This window comes from Bufo gargarizans, chromosome 6, assembly GCF_014858855.1.
Source record: "Bufo gargarizans isolate SCDJY-AF-19 chromosome 6, ASM1485885v1, whole genome shotgun sequence".
Classification (NCBI taxonomy): Eukaryota; Metazoa; Chordata; class Amphibia; order Anura; family Bufonidae; genus Bufo; species Bufo gargarizans.
Window position 1 is genome coordinate 348793711 of NC_058085.1, and position 13184 is coordinate 348806894.

Consider the following 13184-nt stretch of genomic DNA (forward strand, 5'->3'; position numbering starts at 1 on the left):
TGTCACCCAGCGCCTAAATACTAGGCCTCAAATTTATATCCTGCTAAATCTCTCGTTAACGCTGTCCTGTTGTGGCTGGGAAAGTTATTTAGTGTCCGTCAAAGCACATTTTTTGTTCTGGGTTTAAATACAATTCCCAATTTAACAATTTCATAATTTAGTGGTTTCTGCTATATCAGAGCTATTTGAAATCTATCCCTAAAAGGGTATATAATATTCAAGGTGCACATTGGGTCATTCAGAATAACTTCACACACACCCGCTACTGTGTATTTCCAAGTCTAATTCTGTCACTAAACCCATACCTGTCACCCAGCGCCTAAATACTAGGCCTCAAATTTATATCCTGCTAAATCTCTCGTTAACGCTGTCCTGTTGTGGCTGGGAAAGTTATTTAGTGTCCGTCAAAGCACATTTTTTGTTCTGGGTTGAAATACAATTCCCAATTTAACAATTTCATAATTTAGTGGTTTCTGCTATATCAGAGCTATTTGAAATCTATCCCTAAAAGGGTATATAATATTCAAGGTGCACATTGGGTCATTCAGAATAACTTCACACACACCCGCTACTGTGTATTTCTAAGTCTAATTCTGTCACTAAACCCATACCTGTCACCCAGCGCCTAAATACTAGGCCTCAAATTTATATCCTGCTAAATCTCTCGTTAACGCTGTCCTGTTGTGGCTGGGAAAGTTATTTAGTGTCCGTCAAAGCACATTTTTTGTTCTGGGTTTAAATACAATTCCCAATTTAACAATTTCATAATTTAGTGGTTTCTGCTATATCAGAGCTATTTGAAATCTATCCCTAAAAGGGTATATAATATTCAAGGTGCACATTGGGTCATTCAGAATAACTTCACACACACCCGCTACTGTGTATTTCCAAGTCTAATTCTGTCACTAAACCCATACCTGTCACCCAGCGCCTAAATACTAGGCCTCAAATTTATATCCTGCTAAATCTCTCGTTACCGCTGTCCTGTTGTGGCTGGGAAAGTTATTTAGTGTCCGTCAAAGCACATTTTTTGTTCTGGGTTGAAATACAATTCCCAATTTAGCAATTTCATAATTTAGTGGTTTCTGCTATATCAGAGCTATTTGAAATCTATCCCTAAAAGGGTATATAATATTCAAGGTGCACATTGGGTCATTCAGAATAACTTCACACACACCCGCTACTGTGTATTTCCAAGTCTAATTCTGTCACTAAACCCATACCTGTCACCCAGCGCCTAAATACTAGGCCTCAAATTTATATCCTGCTAAATCTCTCGTTAACGCTGTCCTGTTGTGGCTGGGAAAGTTATTTAGTGTCCGTCAAAGCACATTTTTTGTTCTGGGTTGAAATACAATTCCCAATTTAGCAATTTCATAATTTAGTGGTTTCTGCTATATCAGAGCTATTTGAAATCTATCCCTAAAAGGGTATATAATATTCAAGGTGCACATTGGGTCATTCAGAATAACTTCACACACACCCGCTACTGTGTATTTCTAAGTCTAATTCTGTCACTAAACCCATACCTGTCACCCAGCGCCTAAATACTAGGCCTCAAATTTATATCCTGCTAAATCTCTCGTTAACGCTGTCCTGTTGTGGCTGGGAAAGTTATTTAGTGTCCGTCAAAGCACATTTTTTGTTCTGGGTTGAAATACAATTCCCAATTTAGCAATTTCATAATTTTGTGGTTTCTGCTATATCAGAGCTATTTGAAATCTATCCCTAAAAGGGTATATAATATTCAAGGTGCACATTGGGTCATTCAGAATAACTTCACACACACCCGCTACTGTGTATTTCTAAGTCTAATTCTGTCACTAAACCCATACCTGTCACCCAGCGCCTAAATACTAGGCCTCAAATTTATATCCTGCTAAATCTCTCGTTAACGCTGTCCTGTTGTGGCTGGGAAAGTTATTTAGTGTCCGTCAAAGCACATTTTTTGTTCTGGGTTTAAATACAATTCCCAATTTAACAATTTCATAATTTAGTGGTTTCTGCTATATCAGAGCTATTTGAAATCTATCCCTAAAAGGGTATATAATATTCAAGGTGCACATTGGGTCATTCAGAATAACTTCACACACACCCGCTACTGTGTATTTCCAAGTCTAATTCTGTCACTAAACCCATACCTGTCACCCAGCGCCTAAATACTAGGCCTCAAATTTATATCCTGCTAAATCTCTCGTTAACGCTGTCCTGTTGTGGCTAGGAAAGTTATTTAGTGTCCGTCAAAGCACATTTTTTGTTCTGGGTTTAAATACAATTCCCAATTTAACAATTTCATAATTTAGTGGTTTCTGCTATATCAGAGCTATTTGAAATCTATCCCTAAAAGGGTATATAATATTCAAGGTGCACATTGGGTCATTCAGAATAACTTCACACACACACGCTTCTGTGCATTTCCAAGTCTAATTCTGTCACTAAATCCATACCGGTCACCCAGCGCCTAAATACTAGGCCTCAAATTTATATCCCGCTGAATTTGAATACAATACATTGGGCCAAATAATATATTTGTTGTTGTGGTGAACCATAACAATGAGAAAAACATCTAGTAAGGGACGCGGACGTGGACATGGTCGTGGTGGTGTTAGTGGACCCTCTGGTGCTGGGAGAGGACGTGGCCGTTCTGCCACATCCACACGTCCTAGTGTACCAACTACCTCAGGTCCCAGTAGCCGCCAGAATTTACAGCGATATATGGTGGGGCCCAATGCCGTTCTAAGGATGGTAAGGCCTGAGCAGGTACAGGCATTAGTCAATTGGGTGGCCGACAGTGGATCCAGCACGTTCACATTATCTCCCACCCAGTCTTCTGCAGAAAGCGCACAGATGGCGCCTGAAAACCAACCCCATCAGTCTGTCACATCACCCCCATGCATACCAGGGAAACTGTCTCAGCCTCAAGTTATGCAGCAGTCTCTTATGCTGTTTGAAGACTCCGCTGGCAGGGTTTCCCAAGGGCATCCACCTAGCCCTTCCCCAGCGGTGAAAGACATAGAATGCACTGACGCACAACCACTTATGTTTCCTGATGATGAGGACATGGGAATACCACCTCAGCATGTCTCTGATGATGACGAAACACAGGTGCCAACTGCTGCGTCTTTCTGCAGTGTGCAGACTGAACAGGAGGTCAGGGATCAAGACTGGGTGGAAGACGATGCAGGGGACGATGAGGTCCTAGACCCCACATGGAATGAAGGTCGTGCCACTGACTTTCACAGTTCGGAGGAAGAGGCAGTGGTGAGACCGAGCCAACAGCGTAGCAAAAGAGGGAGCAGTGGGCAAAAGCAGAACACCCGCCGCCAAGAGACTCCGCCTGCTACTGACCGCCGCCATCTGGGACCGAGCACCCCAAAGGCAGCTTCAAGGAGTTCCCTGGCATGGCACTTCTTCAAACAATGTGCTGACGACAAGACCCGAGTGGTTTGCACGCTGTGCCATCAGAGCCTGAAGCGAGGCATTAACGTTCTGAACCTGAGCACAACCTGCATGACCAGGCACCTGCATGCAAAGCATGAACTGCAGTGGAGTAAACACCTTAAAACCAAGGAAGTCACTCAGGCTCCCCCTGCTACCTCTTCTGCTGCTGCCGCCTCGGCCTATTCTGCTGCTGCCGCCTCGGCCTCTTCCTCCGCCTCTGGAGGAACGTTGGCACCTGCCGCCCAGCAAACAGGGGATGTACCACCAACACCACCACCACCACCTCCGTCACCAAGCGTCTCAACCATGTCACACGCCAGCGTTCAGCTCTCCATCTCACAAACATTTGATAGAAAGCGTAAATTCCCACCTAGCCACCCTCGATCCCTGGCCCTGAATGCCAGCATTTCTAAACTACTGGCCTATGAAATGCTGTCATTTAGGCTGGTGGACACAGACAGCTTCAAACAGCTCATGTCGCTTGCTGTCCCACAGTATGTTGTTCCCAGCCGGCACTACTTCTCCAAGAGAGCCGTGCCTTCCCTGCACAACCAAGTATCCGATAAAATCAAGTGTGCACTGCGCAACGCCATCTGTAGCAAGGTCCACCTAACCACAGATACGTGGACCAGTAAGCACGGCCAGGGACGCTATATCTCCCTAACTGCACACTGGGTAAATGTAGTGGCAGCTGGGCCCCAGGCGGAGAGCTGTTTGGCGCACGTCCTTCCGCCGCCAAGGATCGCAGGGCAACATTCTTTGCCTCCTGTTGCCACCTCCTCCTTCTCGGCTTCCTCCTCCTCTTCTTCCACCTGCTCATCCAGTCAGCCACACACCTTCACCACCAACTTCAGCACAGCCCGGGGTAAACGTCAGCAGGCCATTCTGAAACTCATATGTTTGGGGGACAGGCCCCACACCGCACAGGAGTTGTGGCGGGGTATTGAACAACAGACCGACGAGTGGTTGCTGCCGGTGAGCCTCAAGCCCGGCCTGGTGGTGTGTGATAATGGGCGAAATCTCGTTGCAGCTCTGGGACTAGCCAATTTGACGCACATCCCTTGCTTGGCGCATGTGCTGAATTTGGTGGTGCAGAAGTTCATTCACAACTACCCCGACATGTCAGAGCTGCTGCATAAAGTGCGGGCCGTCTGTTCGCGCTTCCGGCGTTCACATCCTGCTGCTGCTCGCCTGTCTGCGCTACAGCGTAACTTCGGCCTTCCCGCTCACCGCCTCATATGCGACGTGCCCACCAGGTGGAACTCCACCTTGCACATGCTGGACAGACTGTGCGAGCAGCAGCAGGCCATAGTGGAGTTTCAGCTGCAGCACGCACGGGTCAGTCGCACTACAGAACAGCACCACTTCACCACCAATGACTGGGCCTCCATGCGAGACCTGTGTGCCCTGTTGCGCTGTTTCGAGTACTCCACCAACATGGCCAGTGGCGATGACACCGTTATCAGCGTTACAATACCACTTCTATGTCTCCTTGAGAAAACACTTAGGGCGATGATGGAAGAGGAGGTGGCCCAGGAGGAGGAGGAGGAGGAGGAGGAAGAGGGGTCATTTTTAGCACTTTCAGGCCAGTCTCTTCGAAGTGACTCAGAGGGAGGTTTTTGGCAACAGCAGAGGCCAGGTACAAATGTGGCCAGCCAGGGCCCACTACTGGAGGACGAGGAGGACGAGGATGAGGAGGAGGTGGAGGAGGATGAGGATGAAGCATGGTCACAGCGGGGTGGCACCCAACGCAGCTCGGGTCCATCACTGGTGCGTGGCTGGGGGGAAAGGCAGGACGATGACGATACGCCTCCCACAGAGGACAGCTTGTCCTTACCCCTGGGCAGCCTGGCACACATGAGCGACTACATGCTGCAGTGCCTGCGCAACGACAGCAGAGTTGCCCACATTTTAACCTGTGCGGACTACTGGGTTGCCACCCTGCTGGATCCACGCTACAAAGACAATGTGCCCACCTTACTTCCTGCACTGGAGCGTGATAGGAAGATGCGCGAGTACAAGCGCACGTTGGTAGACGCGCTACTGAGAGCATTCCCAAATGTCACAGGGGAACAAGTGGAAGCCCAAGGCCAAGGCAGAGGAGGAGCAAGAGGTCGCCAAGGCAGCTGTGTCACGGCCAGCTCCTCTGAGGGCAGGGTTAGCATGGCAGAGATGTGGAAAACTTTTGTCAACACGCCACAGCTAACTGCACCACCACCTGATACGCAACGTGTTAGCAGGAGGCAACATTTCACTAACATGGTGGACCAGTACGTGTGCACACCCCTCCACGTACTGACTGATGGTTCGGCCCCATTCAACTTCTGGGTCTCTAAATTGTCCACGTGGCCAGAGCTAGCCTTTTATGCCTTGGAGGTGCTGGCCTGCCCGGCAGCCAGCGTTTTGTCTGAACGTGTATTCAGCACGGCAGGGGGCGTCATTACAGACAAACGCAGCTGCCTGTCTACAGCCAATGTGGACAAGCTGACGTTCATAAAAATGAACCAGGCATGGATCCCACAGGACCTGTCCGTCCCTTGTCCAGATTAGACATTAACTACCTCCCCATAACCATATATTATTGGACTCCAGGGCACTTCCTCATTCAATCCTATTTTTATTTTCATTTTACCATTATATTGCGAGGCTACCCAAAGTTGAATGAACCTCTCCTCTGCCTGTGTGCTAGGCCTAAATATATGCCAATGGACTGTTGCAGTGGTGGCTGACATGAAGCCTGATTCTCTGCTATGACATGCAGACTAATTCTCTGCTGACATGAAGCCAGATTGTCTGTTACGGGACCTCTCTCCTCTGCCTGGGTGCTGGGCCTAAATTTATGACAATGGACTGTTGCAGTGGTGGCTGACGTGAAGCCTGATTCTTTGCTATGACATGCAGACTGATTCTCTGCTGACATGAAGCCAGATTGTCTGTTACGGGACCTCTCTGCTCTGCCTGTGTGCTAGGCCTAAATATATGCCAATGGACTGTTGCAGTGGTGGGTGACGTGAAGCCTCATTCTCTGCTATGACATGCAGACTGATTCTCTGCTGACATGAAGCCAGATCGTCTGTTACGGGACCTCTCTGCTCTGCCTGTGTGCTAGGCCTAAATATATGCCAATGGACTGTTGCAGTGGTGGGTGACGTGAAGCCTCATTCTCTGCTATGACATGCAGACTGATTCTCTGCTGACATGAAGCCAGATTGTCTGTTACGGGACCTCTCTGCTCTGCCTGTGTGCTAGGCCTAAATATATGCCAATGGACTGTTGCAGTGGTGGGTGACGTGAAGCCTCATTCTCTGCTATGACATGCAGACTGATTCTCTGCTGACATGAAGCCAGATCGTCTGTTACGGGACCTCTCTGCTCTGCCTGTGTGCTAGGCCTAAATATATGCCAATGGACTGTTGCAGTGGTGGGTGACGTGAAGCCTCATTCTCTGCTATGACATGCAGACTGATTCTCTGCTGACATGAAGCCAGATTGTCTGTTACGGGACCTCTCTGCTCTGCCTGTGTGCTAGGCCTAAATATATGCCAATGGACTGTTGCAGTGGTGGGTGACGTGAAGCCTCATTCTCTGCTATGACATGCAGACTGATTCTCTGCTGTCATGAAGCCAGATTGTCTGTTACGGGACCTCTCTGCTCTGCCTGTGTGCTAGGCCTAAATATATGCCAATGGACTGTTGCAGTGGTGGGTGACGTGAAGCCTCATTCTCTGCTATGACATGCAGACTGATTCTCTGCTGACATGAAGCCAGATCGTCTGTTACGGGACCTCTCTGCTCTGCCTGTGTGCTAGGCCTAAATATATGCCAATGGACTGTTGCAGTGGTGGGTGACGTGAAGCCTCATTCTCTGCTATGACATGCAGACTGATTCTCTGCTGTCATGAAGCCAGATTGTCTGTTACGGGACCTCTCTGCTCTGCCTGTGTGCTAGGCCTAAATATATGCCAATGGACTGTTGCAGTGGTGGGTGACGTGAAGCCTCATTCTCTGCTATGACATGCAGACTGATTCTCTGCTGACATGAAGCCAGATTGTCTGTTACGGGACCTCTCTGCTCTGCCTGTGTGCTAGGCCTAAATATATGCCAATGGACTGTTGCAGTGGTGGGTGACGTGAAGCCTCATTCTCTGCTATGACATGCAGACTGATTCTCTGCTGACATGAAGCCAGATTGTCTGTTACGGGACCTCTCTGCTCTGCCTGTGTGCTAGGCCTAAATATATGCCAATGGACTGTTGCAGTGGTGGGTGACGTGAAGCCTCATTCTCTGCTATGACATGCAGACTGATTCTCTGCTGTCATGAAGCCAGATTGTCTGTTACGGGACCTCTCTGCTCTGCCTGTGTGCTAGGCCTAAATATATGCCAATGGACTGTTGCAGTGGTGGGTGACGTGAAGCCTCATTCTCTGCTATGACATGCAGACTGATTCTCTGCTGACATGAAGCCAGATTGTCTGTTACGGGACCTCTCTCCTCTGCCTGTGTGCTAGGCCTAAATATATGCCAATGGACTGTTGCAGTGGTGGCTGACGTGAAGCCTCATTCTCTGCTATGACATGCAGACTAATTCTCTGCTGACATGAAGCCAGATTGTCTGTTACGGGACCTCTCTCCTCTGCCTGGGTGCTGGGCCTAAATTTATGACAATGGACTGTTGCAGTGGTGGCTGACGTGAAGCCTGATTCTCTGCTATGACATGCAGACTGATTCTCTGCTGACATGAAGCCAGATCCTCTGTTACGGGACCTCTCTCCTCTGCCTGGGTGCTGGGCCTAAATTTATGACAATGGACTGTTGCAGTGGTGGCTGACGTGAAGCCTGATTCTCTGCTATGACATGCAGACTGATTCTCTGCTGACATGAAGCCAGATCCTCTGTTACGGGACCTCTCTCCTCTGCCTGGGTGCTGGGCCTAAATTTATGAAAATGGACTCTTACAGTGGTGGGTGACGTGAAGCCTGATTCTCTGCTATGACATGAAGACTGATTCTCTGCTGACATGAAGCCAGATTGTCTGTTACGGGACCTCTCTCCTCTGCCTGGGTGCCGGGGCCTAAATATCTGAGAATGGACTGTTCCAGTGGTGGGTGACGGGAAGCCAGATTCTCTGCTATGGAACCTCTCTCCAATTGATTTTGGTTAATTTTTATTTATTTAATTTTTATTTTAATTAATTTCCCTATCCACATTTGTTTGCAGGGGATTTACCTACATGTTGCTGCCTTTTGCAGCCCTCTAGCCCTTTCCTGGGCTGTTTTACAGCCGTTTTAGTGCCGAAAAGTTCGGGTCCCCATTGACTTCAATGGGGTTCGGGTTCGGGGCGAAGTTCGGATCGGGTTCGGATCCCGAACCCGAACATTTCCGGGATGTTCGGCCGAACTTCTCGAACCCGAACATCCAGGTGTTCGCTCAACTCTAGTGACTACCTCTTGAAGCTCATCAAGAGAATGCCAAGAGTGTGCAAAGCAGTAATCAAAGCAAAAGGTGGCTACTTTGAAGAACCTAGAATATGACATATTTTCAGTTGTTTCACACTTTTTTGTTATGTATATAATTCCACATGTGTTAATTGATAGTTTTGATGCCTTCAGTGTGAATCTACAATTTTCATAGTCATGAAAATAAAGAAAACTCTTTGAATGAGAAGGTGTGTCCAAACTTTTGGTCTGTACTGTACATTATCCCTGTACCATGACATTACTGTGTGTTTATTATCTCTGTACTGTGCCATCACTGTGTTTATTTTCTCTGTACTGTGACATCACTATGTTTATTATCTCCATATTGAAAAATTACTGCATTTTCCCTATATATGACACCATTGTATTTGTTATCACTGTACCATGACATCACTATTTGTTAGAAATGTAAGGGGTTACCCCACTCCTGGCACCCGCATTGCTTCTGATTTCCGCACGGCTGCCGCTGTATCTCTCCGTCGTTCAGATCAAAACATCCAGCGAAGGGGGATCAGCCAATAGCAAGACGCGACGGGTATAAGCCTCACTAGCATCGCGGGTGACGCTAGGGAGGTTCGTTCTTGTCGCGGCCTGCTATTGGCTGCTCCCCCCATTGCAGGATGTTTTGATCCAGATGCAGCGACGTCCGTGCGGCGATCAGGAACAATGCGGGTGCTGGGGAGCTGGGTAAGTATAACTTATATGAGGAGCCCAGGCATTAGGGGGGTCATTATAGGAGTTGGATAACCCCTTTAATGCCAAAAATGTGCTCCCCAATGGAGCCTTAGGCATCTGTCTACTCCACCTGCCTCTCATCCTAGCCACATTAATGGCAATGCTCCTTCCAGCAGCATTTATAAACATTAAACCTGCTGCTTATTATTATATGACAGAACATGTTGGTTTTTACCTTTATACACTGTTTCAAATAGTTAAAAACTGTGGATTTAAGAGTGAAAGTTTCTCCTCTGATCACTGAATATGGCAAAGTGATGTCCACAAAGAAAGGTTGGAAAACTCGAAAAGGTACAGGCGAAGCCAGCCCAAAACCTCCAGGACCCATACAAAAAGCCCCACCATGCCAGTCTGTGATGGTGTCAGGAGCTGTGTCATGGAGAATGCCAATCCCAGAGTCCCTAATCCAAGCAGATTGGAAAGAAATAACAGGAAATTATTATTGTAGAAATAAGTAAAGGGCTAAAATGTGTGAATTATTCTTAGGGAAATAAAACAGAAATAATAGGGCTCCATAGTAGAGCTCAGTGTGGACTCCCCTCCCCCCCTGCACCAAGTTTTGTAAAATGATGAAGGAAACACTCCCAGAGTTTTTCATAGAGTGCAAAGTTTCGGACAATTACAAAACAAACACAAATACATAAACAAATAAATAATTGCAATATAAAGTCACTCTCTATCTCACCCATTTTACCTGAAGTGAAGCATGTTATTCATAAATATGGAGCTCATTCTGAACACCATTTTTCTCAATGTACAACGGGCATAAATACATGGATCAATATCCCCCATTCAGCTCCATACATTACACTTACATCTTACTCCACGTTTACATATGTCCAAAGTCACTTTTGGCTGATTCAGATTTATTAATGGTCCTTTAAGGCCTCATGCACACGACCGTTGTTTTATTCCATGTCCGTTGTGCTGTTTTTCGTGATTTTCTGTGGACCCATTGACTTTCAATGGGTCAGTTGAAAACTCGGCTAATGCACCGTTTGCCATCCGCGTTCGTGATCCGTGGTTCCAGTCCATAAAAAAAATATAACCTGTCCTATTATTTTAGCGAAAACTGTTCGCGGACCCATTCAAGTCAATTGGACCGCTAAAAAACACAGAGGCACACAAGATTGTAATCCGCGTCCGCGTCCGTTTTTTTCCTATCATTTGCATGGCAAACCTGTCTTAGACTTTTTTTTTTACTTTCCTTTATGTCTAGTGGTCCTCCAAAAATCAAGGAAGACACACGGAAACAAAAACGGAAACGGATCACGGAACAATGGAACCCCATTTTGCGGAACAGAACACAACAACGGTCGTGTGCATGAGCCCTAATACTGTGATAAATGTGGTTTGACGGTAGCAGTTTATCCCTCAGTAAGCGGCTTTACAAAAGTCTCACGTCTTTAATAAAAAAAGTTGCATGTTCTATTAAAAAGTCGCATAAGATAAACATGGTCCTCACTGGAGTGAAATTGCAAAAAATTTTGAGACTTTTTTAAATTGTCGCAATAGTAAATCTGTCTTGAGATTCATTTGCACAAGAAAACACGCCCACTTTCAGAAAACTGGTGAGCGTAGCGCAGAGCCAATAAAAGTTGCACATTTTTGCGCAGTTTTAGTGATTGCGCAAAAATGTGCGACATTTTCACTCCATTATTTTGACTTGAGCTAATGATAAATCTGGCCCATAGTGTATTTGTAAAACTAATTGTCTGAAGCCACCACTAGGGGGCGCTCAGTGCATAGGAATTTATACAGTTACCAAGGAAGCTGTAAAATGTATTTTGTAGTGAACTCCTTCTAGTGGTGGATGCATGACAATGCAGAGTTTTCACGTTGGGAACAGAAGGAGATCAGCGTCTGGGGCATGGAGTATGGGGTTATAATGTGCAGTGCACTACTGTACCCCTTTAACAAGTTATATGTGGGTGCTAGCCAGTCACAAAATTATTTGACAAAGCAACAACATCAACCACCTCTAACAGTCTTCCTCTCAAGCGTTTGCACAGATATAGAGTTACAAGCAATTATTAGAAAGTCTGTCACAGTCTGTCAATTCCTTGTAGTTGCAACAAAAGCCAATTTCCAAATATTTGGTTAGGGTTAAAAAACAGAGGAATGTCTTTATTTCCTCCCCTGCAGTAGCCAAATAGTCGGATGAAGGTGCATTACCCGACAGCTTCCAGTTTCCAAATCCATGTTTCAGGGAAATAATGTCTTATCACTGACTTCGGCTTTTTGACAGGAATTATGTTTGATTTCTTTATCGGGACAAAATCCTTCTTCTCCTCCGTAATCCATGCATTCAGCACAATATCTTCATAGTCTAAGGAAAAAAATTATTGACAATGAGCAATTTAGAAAAATGAATGAAAAGAATGTAGGTAGTGGGAACTGTAGTTAATATGTCACGTAATGGACTCATGCAGGGGCCATATTCACTATGGATCCTGTAAAAATAAAACCCATGGACCAGATTAGAGATAAGTGAATTGGTTAAAAATTTGTTCCAGAAAGATCAGATGGTAAGAGACCCAATTTTTTTAAATTATTTATTTAATGAAAATTATAACAATACATACTATTTGTTATACAGTAATACTGGGCATTACAATCACTAATTATCGTTGCATAATACATCCCTATAAGTCATGATATGGTCACAGTGTGAGAACTGCAAAATAGAAAGGAAAAAGAAGAAAAAGCATAAACAGAAGAGAAAAAAGGAAAAGGAGTAGAAAATGAGAAAGGGAGTAGGAGGAAGTAGGAAATGGAGAAATGGTAGAAATAGCACTTCTATGGGGGGGGGGGGGGGCGTCCATTACCATATCTACTCTATAATCCACTTAAACCATTTCTAGCCAACATGACCATTTAAATAGTAGATTTTTCACATTCTTAGGGCTTATGCACACGACCGTATGCCCTCCGAGAGCGGGCCATATGTCCCGTAGCGTCATACATCGTGCACACGGGAGCGCACAGCATCAAAGGTTACTATGATACTGTGAGCATCGGGCGGCTGCGGGACTACTGTGCTGTCCGCATCTTTTGTGGCTCCATTGAAGTGAATGGGTCCGCATCTAAGCTGCAAAATCTGCGGACCAAAACAACGGTCATGTGCATGAGCCCTTATCCATAAATATTTCTATCTGATGGTAACTATTAAACTTTTGTATTAATTCTTATTTTGCTGAAATTTTATGGCTTTTCCAGTTTTTAGCTATTAAAATCCTAGCTGCGGTTAATATCTTTTTAATCACCTATATATTTCTAGTAGAACTATTAAACCCAGATCTAACAAGGCTATCTCTGGTGTAGGAGGGCATAAACTCGATATTTATTCAAAAACATCCGACCAATATCGGGTCAGTTTAGGACATTGCCACCAGCCCCAAATTTTGAGAGCGAAAGAATATATTGCACTAGAAATGGAACATGCACGCCAATACTCCTTCCAAACAGAAAAGAATACTGTGTCCCTGTGTTACGCTTTTCTGAATGATATGTGCAAGTCTTCTTCCAAA

At 45.7% G+C, this 13184-nt stretch overlaps 1 protein-coding gene across 4 annotated transcripts in view; it reads right to left on the bottom strand.

Annotated features, from left to right (window-relative positions):
* Nucleotides 1-13184, bottom strand: part of LOC122940139 (alpha-2-macroglobulin-like) — a 196390-nt gene that overhangs the window by 76316 nt on the left and 106890 nt on the right. For all 4 annotated transcript variants that reach the window (XM_044296528.1, XM_044296526.1, XM_044296529.1 and 1 more), the window contains exons 18-19: nucleotides 11830-11983; nucleotides 9830-10055 (exon numbers count right to left, since the gene is read on the bottom strand). In XM_044296528.1, coding sequence (XP_044152463.1) covers nucleotides 9830-10055; nucleotides 11830-11983 — 380 coding nt within the window. The remainder of the gene's footprint in view (nucleotides 1-9829; nucleotides 10056-11829; nucleotides 11984-13184) is intronic.